This window comes from Gigantopelta aegis, chromosome 3, assembly GCF_016097555.1.
Source record: "Gigantopelta aegis isolate Gae_Host chromosome 3, Gae_host_genome, whole genome shotgun sequence".
NCBI lineage: Eukaryota > Metazoa > Mollusca > Gastropoda > Neomphalida > Peltospiridae > Gigantopelta > Gigantopelta aegis.
The window spans coordinates 88511679-88533930 of record NC_054701.1 but is presented as its reverse complement, the minus strand read 5'-3'; the positions used below and the strand labels follow the sequence as shown (position 1 = coordinate 88533930).

The following is a 22252-nucleotide window of genomic DNA, read 5'->3' as shown; positions in this document are numbered from 1 at the left end:
AGGTGGCATATCCCACAATGCTTCACGTTATTAATGGATCAAGAAATCCCTTTTGTGGATTTTATGTTCAAGTATAAGCTGTGCCATTTATGCAGCCAACCACGGCATTGTTCTGTGATCTTTTATCTCTGGTATATTGTATTACGTATTTTTAAGTATGATGTATCCAATAATCATGAAAAGTGTTGTGTATGTATAATTCATGATTTTTGTGAGCTTAAGTGTGAGGTCACAACTTTTTTGTGTAGGCCTACACACGACAAATAATCAACTCTTTTTTTTTTTTGCCGTCCTGGCTGGTTAATCCAACGGTCCGTCTTTCTCTATCTATCTATCTTTTCTCTCTCGCTTTCTCTCTCGCTTTCTCTCTCTCTCTCTCTCTCTCTCTCTCTCTCTCTCTCTCTCTCTCTCTCTCTCTCTCTCTATATATATATATATATATAAATAAAAAAATTCTCTCTATTTCTAACGTTATTTCTCTTTCTATTTATCTTTTTTTCTGTCTATCTTTTTTCTCTCTATGCCTCTTCTCTCTTTCTATCTCTCTCTATCTCTCTCTCTCTCTCTCTCTCTCTCTCTCTCTCTCTCTCTCGCTCTCTTTTTTCCTCTTGTTTTTCTCTATATATCTTGTCTCTCTTTCTCTCTATCTTCTCTCACTATTTCTCTCTATTTATCTATCCTTTCTCTCTTATCTTTTCTCTCTATCTTTTTTCTCTATATATATGCCCCTCTCGCTCTCTTTATTTCTTTTTTTTTCTCTCTAAATTTCTCTCTCTCTCTCTCTCTCTCTCTCTCTCTCTCTCTCTCTCTCTCTCTCTCTCTCTCTCTCTCTCTCTCTCTCTCTAATCACCAACTACTAACTCTTGCCCTGTACAAACAACCCAGGTAGCTGAAGAATGCCCAGGAAAACGTACATGAACCCTAACTGATGAAGGTAAAGAAGTAAAATCAGGTCATGATTTTCTTACGGAGACCACAGCTTCACGTCCACAACTACAGTTTCGTTATTTTATATTAATTTTGCGCCAAATACCCATTCGCACGCATCTGGGAAGTCATTCCACTGAACTCGGTATTTGGTCGTAAGATATTAATCATTATTATTACATAATGAAACTATATTTGTATTCTTATTGGTCAAAAACCAGTTACATGACCTTCCGTAAATAGTGATTTTTTTTTTTTTAAATTGATTTAAAAAAAAAAAAAAAAAAAGAAAGTGTATTATCCCAGAAATGTGTTATGATAGTGCAGGGTTGGGGCCCCGATTTCACTACCTCACAAAGTACATAGCAAACAATATACTAATATATAAAAAAGTAGCAGTAACAAAAGTGGAAATAAAAAGAACATTGAAAAGAAAGATTTGATTTCAACTTATTTTCGTGCTTATATCCAATTAAGGTTCAAGCACGCTGTCCTAGGCACACACCTCAGCTATCTGGGCTGTCTGTCCAGGACAGTGGGTTAGTTGTTAGTTGGTTAGAGGTTAGTGAGAGAGAAGAGGGTGTAGTGACCTTACACCTACTTATTGAGCCCTTAAGAACTCGCTCTGGGTAGGAGCCGGTACCGGGCTGCGAACCCTGTACCTACCAGCCTGTAGTCCGATGGCTTAACCACTGCGCCACCAAGGCCGGTGAAAAGAAAGAAAGAAATGTTTTATTTAACGACGCACTCAACACATTTTATTTACGGTTATATGGCGTCAGACATGTGGTTAAGGACCACACAGATTTTGAGAGGAAACCCGCTGTCGCCACTAAATGGGCTACTCTTCCGATTAGCAGCAAGGGATCTTTTATTTGCGCTTCCCACAGGCAGGATAGCACAAACCATGGCCTTTGTTGAACCAGTTATGGATCACTGGTCGGTGCAAGTGGTTTACACCTACCCATTGAACCTTGCGGAGCACTCACTCAGGGTTTGGAGTCGGTATCTGGATTAAAAAGCCCATGCCTCGACTGGGATCCGAACCCAGTACCTACCAGCCTACCACGACGCCACCGAGGCCGGTCTAAGATTGAAAAGAGAAAACTTAAAATGAAGTTATAGATATACTTCCAAACTGGCGTCATACTTAAAATTATACACATAACAAAAGTATTAAGTGTCTCAGTTGTGGCCTTCTAGAACTTTTAACCATGGTCCCCAATTGTCGTCGAATTCTGTATGTAAACAGTTTTTATAATATATGTATTTTTCTATTTGTAATATGTAATATTTTACGTTAACAACTAACTAGTTTACAAATATATGTTTACTATTTATAACTCCAAATAAAACTGTGTTCCTATTCAGCTGGGTATAATCACCTTTTTGTAATAACCATTTTTTCTATAATACTCCAGAGTTCAACGACTTTAGGACAGTCATAAAATAGATGCTGCAGTGTTTCTGGTTCATGTGAACAAAAGTTACACACATACTAGAATCAATCAGTTTTATTTTATGTAAAAAGGTATTTGTTGGTATAATTCTATGTAAAATCTGGTATTGAAACCACAACAGCGTTGGGTCTTTTAAAGAGCAAAATGGTAAACTATAATATTTCGTCCATAATGAAGAGGTAAAATCACAACCTTCCGCTGAATATTTCATTTGTGATGTAGGAACTATAGATGATTTATTTAGTAGTTTGTAAAAGATTTTACTTCCCAATTGGTCTTTTAGAAAGAATTTAATTTTCGATGGAAATAGTGATATTGCCCTGAGACGGTTCCACCGGTCCGATCGAAAGTGATATTGCCCTGGGAGATTTAGCCAATGAAAATAAAGATGAGACAAAATTCCATCCAATTATTAAGTAGGTAATGTAACGCAACGTCAACTGCTAATTCTAATGTTAACCACCACAAACTTGTGACACGACGCTTTGCTGTTATTATATATTCGTTATTATAAAACAATTATTATGAAACAATTATTGACCACAATTCGGGCAATATCATGTTTTATGGACCGAAGAAATTGATATTGACATCGGCCGGTGTCCTCGGCCAATATCAATTTCTTTGGTCCATAAAATATGATATTGTCCTCAATGACGGTCAATAATAGATAAATAATAAAATATTAATTCTACATCTTTGTGAAAAATAAGTTTGTACTCTGGGGTGCAGACACATATATACATGTGGAAATGAATAAACCAACACCTGAAATGTATTGCAGCTAAAAGGGCAACTTACGAGTTAGCCGTGCCGACGAGGCTTAAATCTGATATTTAGAAGGTTTACATTTTTCTTGCATATTTAAGGTTTCTGTTTTTTTCGCTGGAATACTTGCTATCACTCGTTTTCAATATCCCCTATATACACACAGAACATTAATTTTAGAGTTTGGTATCCACGAAATGGTCACAATTACTAGTGAACAATAAGTCACATGGTCAAAACTAGGCGGTGTTTAATTAATGTTCATGTGTATATTTGATTAACTTTGATAACTTGAAGCTTGAAGCTAGTTACTGGGCGGAGTGGGTGAAGGTGCAATGATATGCATCCGTTTAGTTTTTAATCATAGATCTGTTGCGTTGGTGTATTCTATAACTAGCGTTTTATTGTTTCTTTCTAACGTTTTAAAATAGAAGAGATAAAATGAGTCAGTGTCCCACCTTCCTACTTGGGCTCTAATTGGTAACGGTTTAGATTCCAAACATAAGCGTACGAGACATAGGGCGGGGAGGGGGCGCAACTGCTCCCTTAGTGTTGGCAAAGATTATACAGATATTCGGGCAAAATGTGCTAACCTGAGACCTTTTTACCATGTATATACTACTCAAAAGAATTTAAGGGTCAGACGATATTTTCGACATTATTTTCTGAATGTCAATTATATTAGCTAGACCATAATGTCACGCATGGTATTGTTCCATTTTGACGAAAGTGGGTCTAAGCAACCCATAAATGAATTAAAATCCACTGTCATTGACACTGTCGACTAGTTCTAATGGCGAAAACATGCTTACATTTGCACGTAAATTAGGGCGAAAGCGAAAGGTCTGCTAAGTGCCCATAACTTGCTTTTTCACAAAGCGCTTCATTTGCACGCTTTGCACGTGTATTCCATGTTCCCAATGCTGAATTTCCGTATAATTGGAGCTTGCGTTCGTGTACGGTGCACACTCCAAATTCGACAATGGTACAACGTCAACTGACCATCGAAGATCGAGGAAGGGCTATTGCTTGGCTTCAGGATGGCAATACGCAAAGAAATGTTGCTCTGAGACTTGGTTGGTGTCAGTCAGAGTGTCGTTGGCCGACTGTGGCAACGGTACCAAGCAACGAATTCTGTTCGAAATCGTCCACGTTCGGGAAGACCCCGAAGCACTACAAATAGAGAGGACCACTACATCACCAATATGGCTCTACGTCAACGCACAACCACTGCACGCCGATTACGTGACAATCTGCGGACTGCGACTGGAACTCGAGTGTCTGATCAAACCATACGCAATCGTCTGAGAGCCAATAATCTACGCTGCCGTCGCCAGGCTGTTCGACCACCACTCCTACCACGTCACAGAACGGCCAGACGTCACTGGTGCACGCTTCATCTGCGGTGGCAACGTGTTCAGTGGGGTCGAGTGATGTTCAATGATGAGTCCAGGTTTAGTCTCCAGTTCAACGACGGTCGGGTTCGTGTCTACAGACGTCCTGGGGAGCGCTTCGCTGACGTTAACGTTAGACAACGTCACCGGTTCGGTGGTGGCAGCGTCATGGTGTGGGGCGGCATCTCTATCCACCACAGGACCCCCCTCTATGTGGTGGATGGCAATCTGAATGGAATCCGCTATGTGAATGAGATTATCCGGCCGTTTGTTTCTCTCAGGCCTTCAGCAGATTGGCGGCGGGGCAGTTCTGCAGAATGACAATGCCAGACCCCACCGAGCCAGGGTGGTAACAACAAGGTATCGCCAGGATGGATTGGCCAGCATATTCGTCTGACTTGGCCCCAATAGAGAACGCCTGGGACGAATTAGGCAGGAGAGTTCGGGATAACCATGCCCCTCCGGCCAACCTTCATGATCTGGGTCAACTTCTTATGGCAGTGGCAGGCCATTCCCCAAGAGTTCTTCAGACGTCTGATCAACAGCATGAGGCAACGATGTGTCGAGTGTATTCGCGCCAGTGGTGGATTCACACACTATTAAACGAATGTTCTAATGTGTAAAATCCATGTTTGACAACCTTCAACTTTGACAGCATGTCATGTGACTTTCTTGTATACAGTGACGTTTATTTGTGTTTTTTTGTAAATATGGAACAATAAATAAAAAAATTGGTGTAGTTTACATCATCAATCTAATACACTCTGAAACTTATTTGGTTATAAATTTTTGACCCTTAAATTCTTTTGAGTAGAATATATATACTACTCAAAAGAATTTAAGGGTCAAAAATTTATAACTAAAGTGTTACCACCATGATATTTAGCCAAATTCTGTTGGCTATTGGCATATACAGCTAAAACAATTTGGTTAAACCACGACACCATCGAGGACGATTCCAAATGTTGTTCTTTCGTTTCCGTTTAAAAAAAACTAAAACATTCTTGTGGTGCCTAGCGAACAGACTAATGGACCGTAACATGGGTTCTCTTAGACTCTTGACTTTGTTCGTGTGGAGCACCTAACAAAAAGTTCATTCTGACAGAACTCGCGAGTACAGCACAATGGCGATCTATCTGATCTGGCAAATAATTCAGTATGGACTCTACAAAGCAGTGCGACGTCCGACTCGGCGATATGTAACCTCGTGTGTGTGTCAAGTGATTTATGTGTTTAGTATCTTGACTTGTTCAATCTGGTTTGATTGCTTATTCGTGAGCAGAGCAATGAATACGAGTCAGAATTGTCTACTGGCAAATAAACGGTATACGGTCGTCATTTTAGATTGACCCTTTCAAAAATTCTTGTTACTTTTTTTTTTAAATAACTAACACAATTTTATTTCTGATGTATTATTATGTAAAAATTCGTCAGGCACTCTACAAATAAATTTGTCCAGATTTTTATTTGGACCTGTAAATGCTTGTTAAGGGTGTATACCACAAAATGGAATTCTATGTACAACAATAGGTAACATATGTGGCTAAACTGCTACACAAGCGTTTCAATCAACATATTATACACCATGAATATAAATAATATCACCCCTCACCCTAGTACATTTAAAATAACTGAGAGTTAAGCTGCTAACTTCAGAGATAACGGTAGCGTCTCAGACTACTCTAGTTTCTCAAAACATTGACATCCTAGTCTCGTAGGATCCCTCACGTTTCAAGCACACGAAAGAAAGAAAATGTTTTATTTAACGATGCACTCGACACATTTTATTTACGGTTATATGGCATCGGACATATGTTTAAGGACCACACAGATATTGAGAGAGGAAACCCGCTGTCGCCACTTCATGGGCTACTCTTTTAGAGTAGCAGCAAGGGATCTTTTATATGCACCATCCCATAGACAGAATAGCACATATCACGGCCTTTGATGTACCAGTCGTGATGCACTGGCTGGAGCGAGATATAGCCCAACGAGTCCACTGACAGGGATCGATCTTAAACCGACCGCGCATCAAGCGAGCGCTTTACCATGGGCTACGTATCGCCCCTTCAAGCACACGAGTACATGTAGCTGGATATTTAGTTCAAGTCAGACTTTCGATTTCCCACGACTATTAACATCTTTTAGACTAAAATTACATATTAAATATAGATTCTTGTTTAGAATATCAGTGTATGTAATGTTCAATGTGGTTCTGGTCGTTGTAAGGTTTGTAAATGGCACAAACACGATTTAGCCTCAATAATTTCGTACGTACGAAAAAATATATATTAGACAATAAAATGAAGTTTGACCTAATACAAACACAAGGACGATCAGAAACACATTTCAATATACAAATACTAATATTTTATGAAGAAACAAAATTAATATACAATTTTAGTTATTAAAACGTCGTTATTAAGTGCGATATTAAAAGTTGGGTGCCACCGTGCACTTCGTCCTTTGACCCAGTCAGAGACGGGTGTTCTGAATTTTAACCAAACCCAGCCCATCTGACGATCCAGGTGGATGTATTTCTAAAAGGTAAAGTATAATATATGCAAATAACCGATACTCTGTAAACCGATGTGCCATTAAGTGGAGACTACTACTTTTCAGCTTCAACAGATACGAGGACAATTAAAAACACACATGATATACAGAAACGAATATGTTAAACTAAAAAACTAAAGTTTAAACTGAGTACCATTCAATGTTGTTTTTTCACAAGGACAAAGTACCTAAAGTTTTAACAGCCTGGATCAGCAGATCTGACCATTTTGGACACTGAATATTTATTTTGCATTGGTGCAGACTGGAATATTCGTACCAAATATAAGCAACCAACACAGAAACACTATATTAGAGTCTGTGCTAGGTTATATACCTCCATTAAATCCATTCCTGGCTGGGGTCGACTAAAACATGCTACAGGCTTGCAGTCTTGTTATTTCAAGCTGGATTCTAAGCTAAACATCCACCATGTATGGATTCAGATTTGCTAGTGGAAATGGGATCTGAAGACTGGCTACAACATGAATCTAGCCACATCAGAGCTGTAACCAGTGATAGGTCTTGCCTTACGTATTCAGTAATAACTGAACAGATTCCTGCCCTGTGATTATCGTATTCATATTAACATCAAGCAAACAAAAAAAAGGCTAGCAAATGCTTCTTAAAGTCATGAAGTGCTCATATCAGTTGAATAGGCTCTGTGCTTAAGTAACATCATAACTTGCTTAAGTAACATCATAACTTCCCAAACAGACAACAAAACATCAATTTCAGAAATTTTCTTTTTATTTCGTTTTTCTGGTTGTTGAAACCAGACAGAGGAACTTGCGCAAATTTTCACAATATGAAAAAAGGTGAAAAGTTACACAGACAAAGCTTGGAGACCAAACAGTCATGAATCTGATAAAAAAAAAAAAGAAGACAAAAATGTTGTTTTTAAAAAGAATAAAAAAAATGCCTTAATGAAGACCAAAAAACTTCACTTGATGAGGCAGCACAAATAGTTCTTCCTCTATGCATCACATTATTGTTAAATTTACATATTACTTTACCTCAAAAAAAAAAAAAGAAAAAAAAAAAGGGAGGGGTAGGGCAAGTCCAAATGAGATTCTTGGATGGGAAATTTGTAATCAATATATACAAACAGTAATAACTAACGTTCATGTACAAATACTTACAGCTACATTGTCAAAGTATGTCCCATACATATACAATTTTAAATAAATTACCATAAACATGTCTACAGCTTGTAACACGAGACCCAGCTCATTCTCAATAAATAACGGTTTCGCTTTTCAAAGCATCAACGTAGTGGGTGTGAAAGCCCAATAAATAGTCAAAAATACCAGCATTCGTTCGTTATCCATCAATATCGCAGTATTAGTCAGATGATGTATCTGTAGTAAACTACTGTACAATGCCGATGCCTGACCCCAAAAAGTGGCATATGCAAGTGTGTCAAAGATCATCTCTGTATCATGCCAAAATGCTCAAAATATTATGTATCCACACAATATAGTTAAGCTTGCATACTTAATTTCTTCTCAACCAATCTGCAGTTGATTTACCTTGACAATGTATAACTGTTAATAAAATATTAAAATAATATTTAAAAAAAATAATTCAATTATCAACAAAGCAGTCAATAAAAATATTGTTTCTTCTACATTTACTGAAATATGCCATGATACAAATGCAATAGCATATCAGCAAATAGAAACAGCTTTTGGCCATCACAAATGTTAAGTAATTCTTAATGTGCATCACCCAGTGCTATATAACAGCGTGAAAAGCAGGGTTTTGTATTTACAAACAATGGCCCAGGTCAAGCGATAAACAAAACAGCAAAGACCGATTCTCCTTTTTACATGTATGTGGAAAGAAATAAGAAAATTAAATTCATTATGTGACCAATGCAAGTAGTTTAACCCATCTTTATCAGGTCTTTAAAATAATAATAATAATAATAATAATTTAAAAAATAAAAACAAATGTTTCAAAAAATGCAATTATGAGCAGGTGGTCCTATTATGTAGAACTAAAACAGGTTTTGTGGAGTTATCACCCTTAATAAATATGTGGTTGTTATACACTGAGGTCTTACACTTGACAACAGATTAGACTATCATAAACTATATAGCTGTTAATCTTTCTTCTTTTTCCCATCTAATACCATCTTAAATAAAACGCTAGAGACAGCTGAAAGAAACATTCTTCTGCTAGAAAAATCTTTAATAATCTCTGAAAACTATCTTTTTGGTAGATACACCTGTATATTTATTTTAATTTTTTTTTTTTCAATCAACCTAAAATTAATAAAATAAAAATACACCCACCCACCCCCTCACCCCCCAAAGAAATGAAATTAAGTCTTCTGATCCTCAAATCAATGACAAGAATGAGTTTAATTTAGTGTTGCTAAAATATCAACCAGTGGTTGGTACCCACATCAAACGTGATTGCAAAAGTTGCATCAATAATGTCTGTGCAAGAAAACATTTCTTAGTGAAGTAGGTAATATTGCAATATAACTGGGTCATCTATCTTGATGAGTAATGAAAACTGTATTTTAAATTACTTAACTGGGGTCAGAGCATGGAGTACATTGTGTACTAGACATTTGCCATGAATGACATGGTGATTACTTGTATAGGAATCAACTGTACACTGTTGGTGCCATATCCAGTCATGTGGTTTGACAGATTTTGCTGGATTATTTCAACTGGGTTCAAAGAACTAAAGTGTCACCACCATGATATTTAGCCAAATTCTGTTAGCTATTGGCATATACAGCGAAAACAATTTGGTTTCATATTCGGAAATTAAGATCCCTAGATTTCACAGATGCATTATTCCAAGTTGGATTTCAAAAGGGGAGAATAGTGCAATATACATTTAAGATGGTTTGTTGTAAACTAACAAATTATTTGGTTTCATACATGAAAACCTCGACATCCCCGGTTTCTACAATTCAGATTTCAAATGATTTCAAGTGGGATCTTAGATGGAGAGAGTAGTATAGTATATTAAGGTGCTTTATTTACCGATATAAAAGATTTGGTGTTAAACCCAGAAATTAATATCTTGTTTTTATAGATAGAGCCAGATTAATCCAAGCTGGATTATAGAAAGGAGTGCAAGGTATACTAACCAGGCATTTCAGAAAATTCTTCTTTTGACAAATATAACTAAACCTGTTCCATGTTCACTCTTCTTGTTGTATAGTGATAGATACAGGTCAAACATGTGATGCATTTAACAAAATTCTAAAAACTTCAAATCAGAACATAATAGATCTAACTTCAAACAACTAATCTCAACGCGAACGAATAACACTTATAAATATAAACCCATATGCGCATGCTCATTTGTTACAATAATTTTTATACATATTATTTTAGGAACTCTGGTATCAAACAAATTAACATTTGTAATCATAACCCAACATTTTAACAACAACAAAAAAAGTCTGCAGAATTTGTTTTGGTTTTAAATTAACAAATACTTTTAGAAAAGATTTTTTGGTAACCAAACTGACTAGTTATCTGAAAGATGTGACAATATCTTTCATTAATGCTATTACTATTTATTAAATATCACACAGGTACATGCAAACTAAAAAACATTAATAATAAAATAAAATACCGTAAACACATTTGTATAACTGAAATTACTTCAGTTTCATCTTTACAAGTGGTAATATGTTACAAAAATACAACATGTCAACTAAGACTAATGTGTTTTGTACCACATAAACATGCATACATATTGTACCTTTTTGTTTAATATGCAATTATTTATAAAAAAGAAAGAAAGAAGAAGTTTGAACTTGAATATAGTATGTTAATGTTACACATATTAACATACTGAAATATAGCACTTTTAAAACCCCAGGAACATTAGCTATAAACAAAGGATTAGAAAAACATGCATTCAGAAAGTGATCTATGAATGATTTGTGCCCAGACCTGTACCATACTATAACTACATTTCAGCAATAATCATAATGTATATCAAACGTTTTTCACTACAGCACAGCATTCAAACTGAAGTACACATACTGTATGTTCATAATAAAAATGAAACATGTAATCTGAACCAGTGACAGACCCTAGTTTTTAAACACTAGAACATCTTTTTCACTATTCGATCAGTTTTTAAACACTAGAACATCTTTTTCACTATTCGATCAGTTTTTAAACACTAGAACATCTTTTTCACTATTCCATCAATTTTTAAACACTAATGCATCTTTTTCACTATTCGATCAGTTTTTAAACACTAGAACATCTTTTTCACTATTCGATCAGTTTTTAAACACTAGAACATCTTTTTCACTATTCCATCAATTTTTAAACACTAATGCATCTTTTTCACTATTCGATCAGTTTTTAAACACTAGAACATCTTTTTCACTATTCCATCAATTTTTAAACACTAATGCATCTTTTTCACTATTCCATCAGTTTTTAAACACTAGAACATCTTTTTCACTATTCGATCAGTTTTTAAACACTAGAACATCTTTTTCACTATTCGATCAGTTTTTAAACACTAGAACATCTTTTTCACTATTCCATCAATTTTTAAACACTAATGCATCTTTTTCACTATTCCATCAGTTTTTAAACACTAATGCATCTTTTTCACTATTCCATCAATTTTTAAACACTAATGCATCTTTTTCACTATTCGATCAGTTTTTAAACACTAGAACATCTTTTTCACTATTCCATCAGTTTTTAAACACTAGTGCATCTTTTTCACTATTCCATCAGTTTTTTGATAACTGAAATCAGACATTACTTAGATTTTATTGTTCAGATCTATTTCCGTACATCCGATTGTTTCCGGTCATCCTGGTGTTTCTAATACCACAAAATGAATTTCCACAATTCTAAAAACGCACGTACCACTGACAAGTATCGGTTATAGAGATAAGGTCTAGCAAGTAAATTCCCGATTTTAACATCACAGACTCTTGTTTCACTTTAATATAACTTTATAGAGATGTTACAGGTTTGTAGATTAACTAAATTTAGTGTCCATTTTTACTGGCTGAAACTAGGGTCTGCCACTTAAGAGACTGCTTTTTTATTACACATTTAACAGATTTGACGGTCAACTAATGTGAACCATGAGGTGGTGGATCCAAACTGACCAGTCTGTTTGAGTTCATGTTTCTCTGAATGTTGTTAAGAAAATTAAAATAAGTTTATAATATACATCTTGGATTATTCTAATCTCATCTGAACAGCTCTACAAACATCTTGTTACATGGCTCTGTAATCAAAATAATTTAGCTTTTTACCTCTATAGGTGAGTCATAGCCCAGAGATAAAGCATTTATCTGATGTGTGTCAGTCTAAAATCAATCTCCTTTGGTATTTCCATTGGGCCATTTCTGATTCCAGCCAGTACACAATTGGTGTAACAAAGGTATGCTGTCTGTGGGATGCTGCATATAAAAGATCTCTTGCTGCTAATGGGAAAGGGTAGTCCATTAGATGGTGGCAGCAGGTTTCTTCCTCATTATCTGTGAGGTCCATAACCATATGCCATATAACCGTAATTAAAATGTGTTGAGTGCATCATTAAATAAAACTACCTTCCTATAACCAGATACATGTTTTACCTCTCAAGCCACATGCAATTGTTTCAACTCATGCTACAAACAGTGTTCAACTCTCAAAGCTAGACAGTTAAAAAACAGAAGGAACTGGTTAACACTGTAAGCTAAAGATAGTTGCTACAGACAATGAAGTCAAGTGTGGATCCACCCTAATGTGAAATAAAAATGACAGAAACAATGACAAGACATGAACAAACACTAAATGCATTTCTTCTTTTAAAAATGTTTCCAAGCAGGTAAATAAGATCAATATATGCAAGATATTGGTGCGAGATTTCATTCTGATGAATTTTTGTGAAACACACAAAACATCTACACATATCACACTATTTACATAGAACATATTATAGTTCCATGGTTAGATATTGCACCCAGTTAGAAAATGGTTTCCTTTGTTTAAATGTTTTCCAGGCAGCTTCCATACAGTATAGCAACACAGTATTCTTCACACACTTGCAATATCCATTGTGCATGAAATTGTTGTTTTTGCATCGTCTTTACTTCGATTCCTACACGCTTGTTAAACGTTACTTGGTAACCCTGAACCAAATGAATTTAAGAGATATTCTATAAGAAAGTTGTGTTAGGAAAGAAAGTGACGACATTAAATGTAAATATTTCAATTTACTAACAGCAGCTGCTGCTGTAATTTATCAGCTTCAATGTCTATTGTTCCCTCTTTCTTAAAATGCTGTGGTTACAACATCTATCATAATGGCACAGTAGAGGAGAAATCCACCAGATACCTGCCTAATAAAAAAAATCCCAAAGAGAAATGCACTTGTACTCAATAATCCTCTAAACATAAATTAATAGCATACTGTAATAATTTGGTCAACAAATAGAAAAAAAAGGGGGGTTGTGTCTCATAGTAGAAAGCAATTGGGTGTCTCATATAGAGCTCAAATTAATGATAAAGTTATGGATACAAGTTCTCTGGGGAAATATAGCGAAATCTCTTGCTACTTAAAAAATAATGAAGGTTTATAATGTTAAACATAATACCAGTTTGTTTATTTATTTATCTGAAAATTCTTCAACATAGGACTATTGTGGAAATAAATATGCCTACCGACTATGTTTTACTTTGTTTCTGTTTTACTTTTTGTACATGCACAACAGATACTGCAAGTTCAAGCACTTTATACAATACAAATTAACAAAAAGTACCATTTCCTTTAGGTTTGGCATCTTGGACAAACAGAACATGAAAACAATGTATCACAAACAATACTGCAAAACGTAAATAACAAAACAAAACACTTCCTAGTACATGTTAATCTGATTGTGATGAGCCCTTTTCTCTGCCCAATGAAAAATTAAGAACCTTGTGCTATGAAAAACCACATTCCAGTTCACAAGCTGCATCACCAGTACACTAGCACAGGACAACACCTTCTGCTTGTTAATATCCACAGAATAAACAAAAAACACCAGTGCCACTAAACAGAAGCCCATGAGTTATATTTTATATTTAACTTTGATAAACAAAAAATAAACAAGATAAGCCATAATCTTAACTTCACATAACCGACATGCCTGTATATCTAATTAATGTTCAAGCACACTGTCCTGGGGATTTGCCTCTCCAGGCTAGGTAAGCTGTAATGAGTATATTTGTAGTTTATAAATCTGGTCTCTTTCACCTGTTGAATGTGTTTTACTTCAATCTTAATGGGGCATTTGGTCTATTAACACTGAAATCCTGTATCTTATAATATATATATATATATATATATATATATATATATATATATATGCTACAAGCATATCGTTACTCTAATTATAGCAGCAAGGATCCTTTTAATGATCCTGTTGCTAAAACGTAACACTTCAAAATAACATTTCATAATACCTAATGATAAAACCATTCTATTCCAATTTGTTAATCTGACCTTTGTTCATTAATGATGAAAGCAAATCAAAGGGAACAAATTGAATAAAATGATAATTTGTTTTAAAAGCTTAGCAAATGTGACTAGAATGCATTTGAAAGAAAACAGTTCACAAAAGACTCATTGATGTAACCAAGAACAGTCTTCGGTATTTGCTTGGGATGTTAAAAATTAAAACAATATTTCTGTAAAGTTCTACTGAAATTAATTTTTGGTTCATTCTATTTCTTGTTTAAAAAAAAGAAAGAAAAAAAGATTTTACTTTCTTTCTTTTTTTTCATTTTCATTATTCCTGGATACAGGATTTTTGGCAGGGGTAAAAATCTGCGGACTGGAATATTGGTACTAAATATGTGCAAAGGACAATACCAGCATATGTCTGTTTAAAATCTAAGTTTCTAAAAAGGTAACTGTTTGGTTAAAACAAATATTTTCAAGCCTAATCAAAATAAAATTAAATAAAACAAATATAAATATACAGAGACAGAGCAATACTGACAATACATGAACACTATTTTTTTTCTCTCTCCTTTTTTTTGTTGTTGTAAGTTACTGAATAGTGACAGGATGATTTATAAACTTAATTCATTTATTAAATTCTTTATATTCTGGTTATGTAGTAAATCTATACACATAAATCTTTACCAAATATAGAAGAACAATTACAATGTAAATCTTCGTAAATCTTCGCACATTCAACACAATGTTGGTTACGTTAATTTCATTCACTATTAATGACAAAAATAAAACCTAGCTTAACAGGTGTCTGGAGAACAAATGATAAAGAAAAGCAGGAGCAGATCTCAGGGGTGAGGTTTGGGTGTTGGATCCTGTCATGGATTTCATAATGTAGTTTGATGACACCGATACATAATCACTCAACCGAAACACCTAAATGTGGCCCTGCAAAATATGATCGGAGTAACAATAAGAGTAAGCATGCAGGTGTCCATTGTAGACAAGTTTTAAACATATTCACACATAAAGGAAATAACTCTTAACAGGTTTTTAATCTGTCACAAACTCATGAACATGAAAACAATCTGTAGCAAACTTGTGAACCAAATGTGTATATATTCACATTAACCAAATGTCATAACTTGAAAATGTATTTTCTTTCCTCATTAAACAAAACAATTTTTTATCAAGCACCTCGATCTTTAATGCCATGAGTTAAAGTTTTGAATTTTTTTTTTTACTAACAGGCTTTATGTTGACTAGTATTTATAAAATATAAAATCCACCTGTAGTAATCTTGGCATATTCCAACAATTCCAAACCATGTGCCTATAAATGCAGATCTTTTCACCGTGTCATTTCTCCCTGTCCAAACAGTAATGTGTTCACGTTCAATCTGATATTTGAGCCCAAATGCAGAAAGTACTTGCTGTAAACACAGGCCCAAATAAACAGACAGCAGATAAGACCAAAAACAACAGTCATGTGTGCAGGGGGTGGATTTTTGGGACGAAAACCTGTTTAAAGCAACCTTTATGTTGTTGTTTTAATAAGCATGCTGTTTGAAGTTCCTTGAGGGCAGATGTTTTGACATACCATATTTATGTCCAGGACAATGTAGAACCCACCTCCCTGCAAATATTCCTGAACAATAAGCAAAAATATGTCAACATTTTAAAATGTTGACATACTCTGGCTTATGGAATGATAAAGAATTTTTTTTTTTTTTTTTAAATTATCTTTTGACAATTTCAGTACAATAAAAACAATATAAATTCTTTATGTTGAGTACAACCATTAAAACTGAAATTCAATGTACCCTAAGACAAGATCCTTTCAAATATGCATAAATAAAAGACATCTAATGTTTTTTGTGTGCACTGCACAGGTAGGCCATTAACATAATTTATACGCCCTTTGCTTTGTTACTTGCGACTTAGTCCGAGTAATACTTGAATAATGAAATTCAAATCATCATAACCTGTTTTTCATGAGCACACATTTTCACAGCACAAATTTTTTTTCAAAGATAGCACACATTCATACACTATAATAGCATACACAGTAAGATAAATAAAGGACATAAGATACGCACAATATGACATTCACACACACATGTATATATTTATATATGTATATATAATGGGTCCAGCCCCACATGAGTTATAATCCTAAAATTAAGTTAATAATATTTGTTAATTATATTAAAACACTAAAATACAGCTGTGGCTCAACTATGGGCAGGGCAATTAGTACACAAAACTATCTTATTCTTGTGGTGAGTCTTTTTACACGGGTCAAGAAAACAAATCCTCGTTCTGCTACAACATGAATCATCAACCACAGGCGGGCCAACCATGTACAAGTCTTTGTAATTTGTATCGAACAGGCATCATGGCCGCACATGACGATGAAATCATACCAGTATTTTCTTGTACGAATCAAAATTATAACCTCGAACATTGGCTGAAATCATAACCGTGAACACTGGCTGAAATCATAAATCATAACCTTGAACATTGGCTGAAATCATAACCTTGAACATTGGCTGAAATCATAACCTTGAACAATGGCTGAAAACATAACCTTGAACATTGGCTGAACACTGACCAGCCTCTTTCTGACAGTTGAAATCATGAAAGACTGTAAAATGCATCCCGTTGTAATGATGATTCAAACTTGAGACGTAAAAGAAAAGATTCTGGTGCCAATTCAAGATATTTTGTGTCTCTGACCGAATTGTACATTCATCCCCCAATTACAATATGAAGAATATATGCTGTCACACTGAGGAAAACAATAATACATCTTGGAAATAATGTGGAGATCTAGTGTGAGTAATGAAGAAACAAAATTTAATAAACACAAATAAGAGCCTTCTAGCCGACAAGATGTCTTTGTGTGTAAAATTTCGCATCATCTCCCGTGATGCTGCATTAAAGTGATAGAGGTTACCTCCCCTGTACACATTTTTCTTCCATGTTTTGTAGCTGTATGTATATCTTTCTGTTCCACCAAATTTTTGTTTAATTTTTTTTTTTGTCAGATCTCAGTGCTGTCTAAATTCTGCATTTCAACCTTTTATTTTTCAAATAGCAAGTTGAATTTGCACACAAGTGTTGCTCTAGTTACCATGGGAACTGACCCAACATTGAACACACTACCTGAGTGGAGGAACTTATCATCCCTATCAACTTTCTGCTTGTTTTTGTTTGTTTTGCATTGGGAGTACACAGCTAGGCCTTTCTAAGCTTCTAGTAAGAACGGTATTAAAGTTTTGACAATTAGCTCCCATTGCTGTTCCGGTGTTCGAGTGGTGAACGTAAGTTTTCATTGGATGGGCTGTTCATGAGATCAGAGCCGTAAAGCTTGCTGGCTTTCTTGTTCATCGTGGCCATCTTTTCCGTGGACATTTTAAATGCATCTATTATTTCATCCTTCCACTGGGTAATGAGCACTCGATCCTGGAAAAGAAAGGCAAAACAGATGAAATCTGTTTGTTTTGTTTAAAGATACCACCAAACCACACTGACTAATTAATTGTTGACTTTAGAAACATTGCTATATTTTTCCATTAGCAACAAGGGATCATTAAATATGCACTTTCCCACCGACAAAAAAACACATAGCAAAGCTTTTGATATACCAAACATAGGGAATGGGTTGGGATGGGAAAGACCCATTCAGAGAATAAGGAAGGAAGGAAGTGTTTTATTTCTATATGGCGTCAGACATATGGTTAATGACCACACAGATATTGAGAGAGGACACACGCTGTCGCCACTTCATGGGCTACTCTTTTCAATTAGCAGCAAGGGATCTTTTATATGCACCATCCCACAGGAAGGATAGTACACCAGTTGTGTAGCACTGGCTGGAACGAGAAATAACCCAATAGGTCCACCGACGAAAATCAATCCCAAACTGACTGCGCATCAAGCGAATGCTTTACCACTGGGCTACATGTTGCCCCATACTAGAAAAGATGTCCAAAAACCTAAATGAGTCTGCCAAAGATGTTTGATGCTAGGATTCTAGCACTTCACATGAGCACTCTACAAGTTGAATTAGATACAGTCCTAAATTTGTTGGTGCATTAAGTGTTTTTGTTTCCTCACATATTTTTTTTAATAATAGATCTAATTGGATTTAACTTTCAAAGTACTGAAAATGTCAATAAATGCTACTCATTACTGCATCCATTAATTAAAACAGTTTACCATAAACAGTACAACCGGAAGCCTATTTTTTCTTATTTTAATTCCAACCACCACCACCACCACCACCATGCCACAAAACAAACTGAGCATGCTCCGTAAGTCACAGATATCGAGATTAATGGGAATGAATACTGGAATTTTGATCACAACTGTGCAAAAGAAAGCCAGACAAAAAAGAAAAACCTACAAAAACAAATTAACAAAAAAAAAGAAAAACCCACCACAATGCTCTTGAACATTTAACAATTAATAAATAAATTTATGAACTTTGTAAATATGTGAGCAAAGTGATAATTCGTACAAAACCATTTTTGTTAAAATTAATCCTGTAGTCTTTTATATTAAGAAACAATTTAATAAATTAAAAATATATATATTATCACTACAAAACTTAGGTTAAATAATGTTTAAAATTAGGCTTGCATTCTGAATTTAAATATTTTAAGATTTTGGGTTGGGTTTTTTTGCTGATGTTGAAATTGTTAGACTGAAGACAGCAAGGAAACGCAAGGATCTTTTACAGGATAACACATACCATGGACTTTGATTAATCACTGCTCAAAGATGAGATGAATCTTACAACTCGGTCCATCTCAAATAACTACTTTAACCAATGGACTACATCAGCTAGTATCCCGATCCTCTGTCGGTGGAGAAAACTGAGATAAACAAACATAAAATTACTATGAACCCAAAGAGACGGCGACAATCTTACCGGTGAGGTAATGGTTATCTTTTGATCATTCTTGAGAACCATAACGATGCAGTTTTCAGTCTTGTTAATTTTTTGGAATTCGGGATATACTTCTTTGATGTCAAACATAGAAAACAACTGCAAAAAGAAATATAATTCACTCATACAATTGGAACAAAAGAACATGGATGGGCTGTCATTAAAAATAACCTTTTTTTCCCAACTTATATTTTCGTGCTTATATCCAATTGAGGTTCAAGCACACTGTCCTAGGCACACACCTCAGCTATCTGGGCCGTCTGTCCAGGACAATGGGTTAGTTGTTAGTTGGTTAGTGGTTAGTGAGAGAGAAGTGGGCCTTACACATACACATTGAGCCCTTAAAAACTGGCTCTGGGTGGGAGCCGGTACCGGGCTGTGAATCCTGTACCTACCAGCCTGTAGTCCAACAGCTTAACCACTGTGCCACCGAGGCCAGTTTAAAAATACTATTTCTTACAGAAATATAAAAGGGAACTAACTCTTGACAGTATAGAACAGGTGGAGAGGTAAAATTAATTTGTTTTGAAATTTGCAGACTCCTGCTTTCTACAATTCATTACTAACAGAAAAAACAATTTCATTATTTTCCAACATTTTTTATGTATATACATAAGTGACAAAACTTATCTTTGAAATGCTTCATTGTTTTTCCAAATTCTAAAACCAAAATATGAATCCAGTCATTAACGGTGCAGACTCTAGTTTCAGCCCATGAAAATGGACACTAAGTTTAGTTAATCTACAAACCTGCAACACACTTGGATTAAGTTATAACACAGAAGCTAAAGTCTGTGATGTTTTAATGGGGAAATACTGTCTAAAAGTAGACTAGAGCTCGTCTCGATAACCATTACTTCTCTGATGAACATGTTTTTAGAATTGTGAAAAATGCATTTTGGGATATTACAAAAACCTGGATGACAAGAACCACTTCAGGTGCAAGGAAATGAATATTCTAAATAACAAATGTAAGTATTTCTAACTTAAATTATCAAAAACGGCTTTAATAGTGGGAAAATATGTTGTAGTGTTTAAAAAATAGGGTCTGTACAAAATGAGTTACCTCGACTTGTTTTCCCCGTGTAACTTGGCCATCTCGGGTTTTGTGGTAGAACTCCAGTCGGTTCGGGTACAGCATCAGGTGTTTTTTCTGCCACGTTTGTAGGAATGGTCCTCCCAGCTTCAACACCTCACCCTCCACAATGCAGTCCGTGGCTCCCACTACAAACACACAAACACTACTCTCTACAAACTGAACCAGCTGATAACGGTACTGACAACAGTCCAGACATTTTCTTTGCATTTAGTGGGTTAGCCTCATCGTAACATGTTTTAGTAACCATATTGCATTAAAGGAAAGAGGTAGGGATGTTTCAACACCCCAGCATATTGTTTATTCAGTTATTAGAGGGATTGGGGTGGAATCAAATATGCGATATTAATATATTTTACCAATAGGGTCAGGCACGGATCCAGGATATTTTGTAGGGAGGGGGGGGGGGGAATTCTATATTAGCAGTGAAAGCACTTTAAAATAAGTGGAAAAATAAATAAAAAAATAAAAAATTCACAAGCTGGGGAAGATCTAGACATTCTTGAACCCTAACCCCCAACCCTGATCCACACCTGAGGGTGAAATTAAAATTAATTAAAAAACCCTTGTCAAGTACACACTGTTCCCAAGTACTAACACTTGTGAAGTACAAACTTATCAGGTACAAACCGTTGTCCAGTTCTTCTATCTTGGGCTTCTGCTTTCTCTTCTGTTCAAGCTTGTCTGTGTCAGCATTTACGGCATCAAATACCGTCTCAGCAACTTCCTGTTGCCAGCGCTCAGAAACGACGAGTGGGAAGTTCTGGTACAACTCCTGATCAGCTTCAGCCAGCTGTAACAGACGAGGTTCACACAAAATGTATCAAGACTCACAGCACACACTGACTAGTACACAAAGTGCATGTTTAAACAGGTATTAAAACATGTATAGTCTCTCCTGTTAAGATTCTTCCCCATTTACATGGCTGGTTTTGACAGAAACTGAAGATAATAAATGTACATTTGTTTATTTTTAACCAATAGTTCTTTTAATTTCCATATATAGTGGGAATTATATTCATCTATACTTTATTCTATTTTCTCCAACACTAAAGTGCCTAGCAAGAGCTATACCTCGTTCTAGCAAAAACTTCAAACGGCTGAGTTTTTTGTCAGTAATTGCAACTTGGCTTGATGTATTGTAAAAAGAAAAGGTAAAGTATTTTGAAATAATAAAATTGTTCAATTTTTATGTGCATTTTGCAAAAAACATTGGTCAAGATATAAATAAACCAGCAAACTTCAACCAAAGAGGACAATGTCTGCTCATGGAGTTTGAATTTTATGTTATTTTTCATTAGTTTATCCTACTCCACTTTATATTTGATTATTCTTTTGTTACTATGTCTCTACTAGTTGGCAGATCCATTTCGTTTGTGTGTAGGTTAAAAACAATAATCAAGAAGTATTTGAAACTCTGTGAGCAGACACCATTCTTCATTATTGGTGAGTATTGTCTATATTTTTACCTACATTTTCACAATTTGCATATAAAAATACAACATTTTGTTATTTCCAAAACAGGTGGGGTTTTTTGTTTTTGTTTTTTACGTCAAGCCAAACTGGAATTATTAACAAAAAAAGACTTAAAATTTTGATGGACTTGTGTACAGTTACCAGTTGCGATATTAAATACACACGTGTAGGATATT

The 22252-nt window shown here is 35.2% G+C and overlaps 1 protein-coding gene across 1 annotated transcript in view; it reads right to left on the bottom strand.

Annotated features, from left to right (window-relative positions):
• Nucleotides 1-7834: 7834 nt before the first annotated feature.
• The window catches only part of LOC121369275 (beta-adrenergic receptor kinase 2-like), a 121712-nt gene continuing 107294 nt past the window's right edge, over nucleotides 7835-22252 (bottom strand). Inside the window, exons 16-19 of the mRNA XM_041494240.1 lie at nucleotides 21231-21393; nucleotides 20571-20728; nucleotides 19487-19603; nucleotides 7835-18015 (exon numbers count right to left, since the gene is read on the bottom strand). Coding sequence (XP_041350174.1) covers nucleotides 17836-18015; nucleotides 19487-19603; nucleotides 20571-20728; nucleotides 21231-21393 — 618 coding nt within the window. The 3' untranslated portion in view covers nucleotides 7835-17835. The remainder of the gene's footprint in view (nucleotides 18016-19486; nucleotides 19604-20570; nucleotides 20729-21230; nucleotides 21394-22252) is intronic.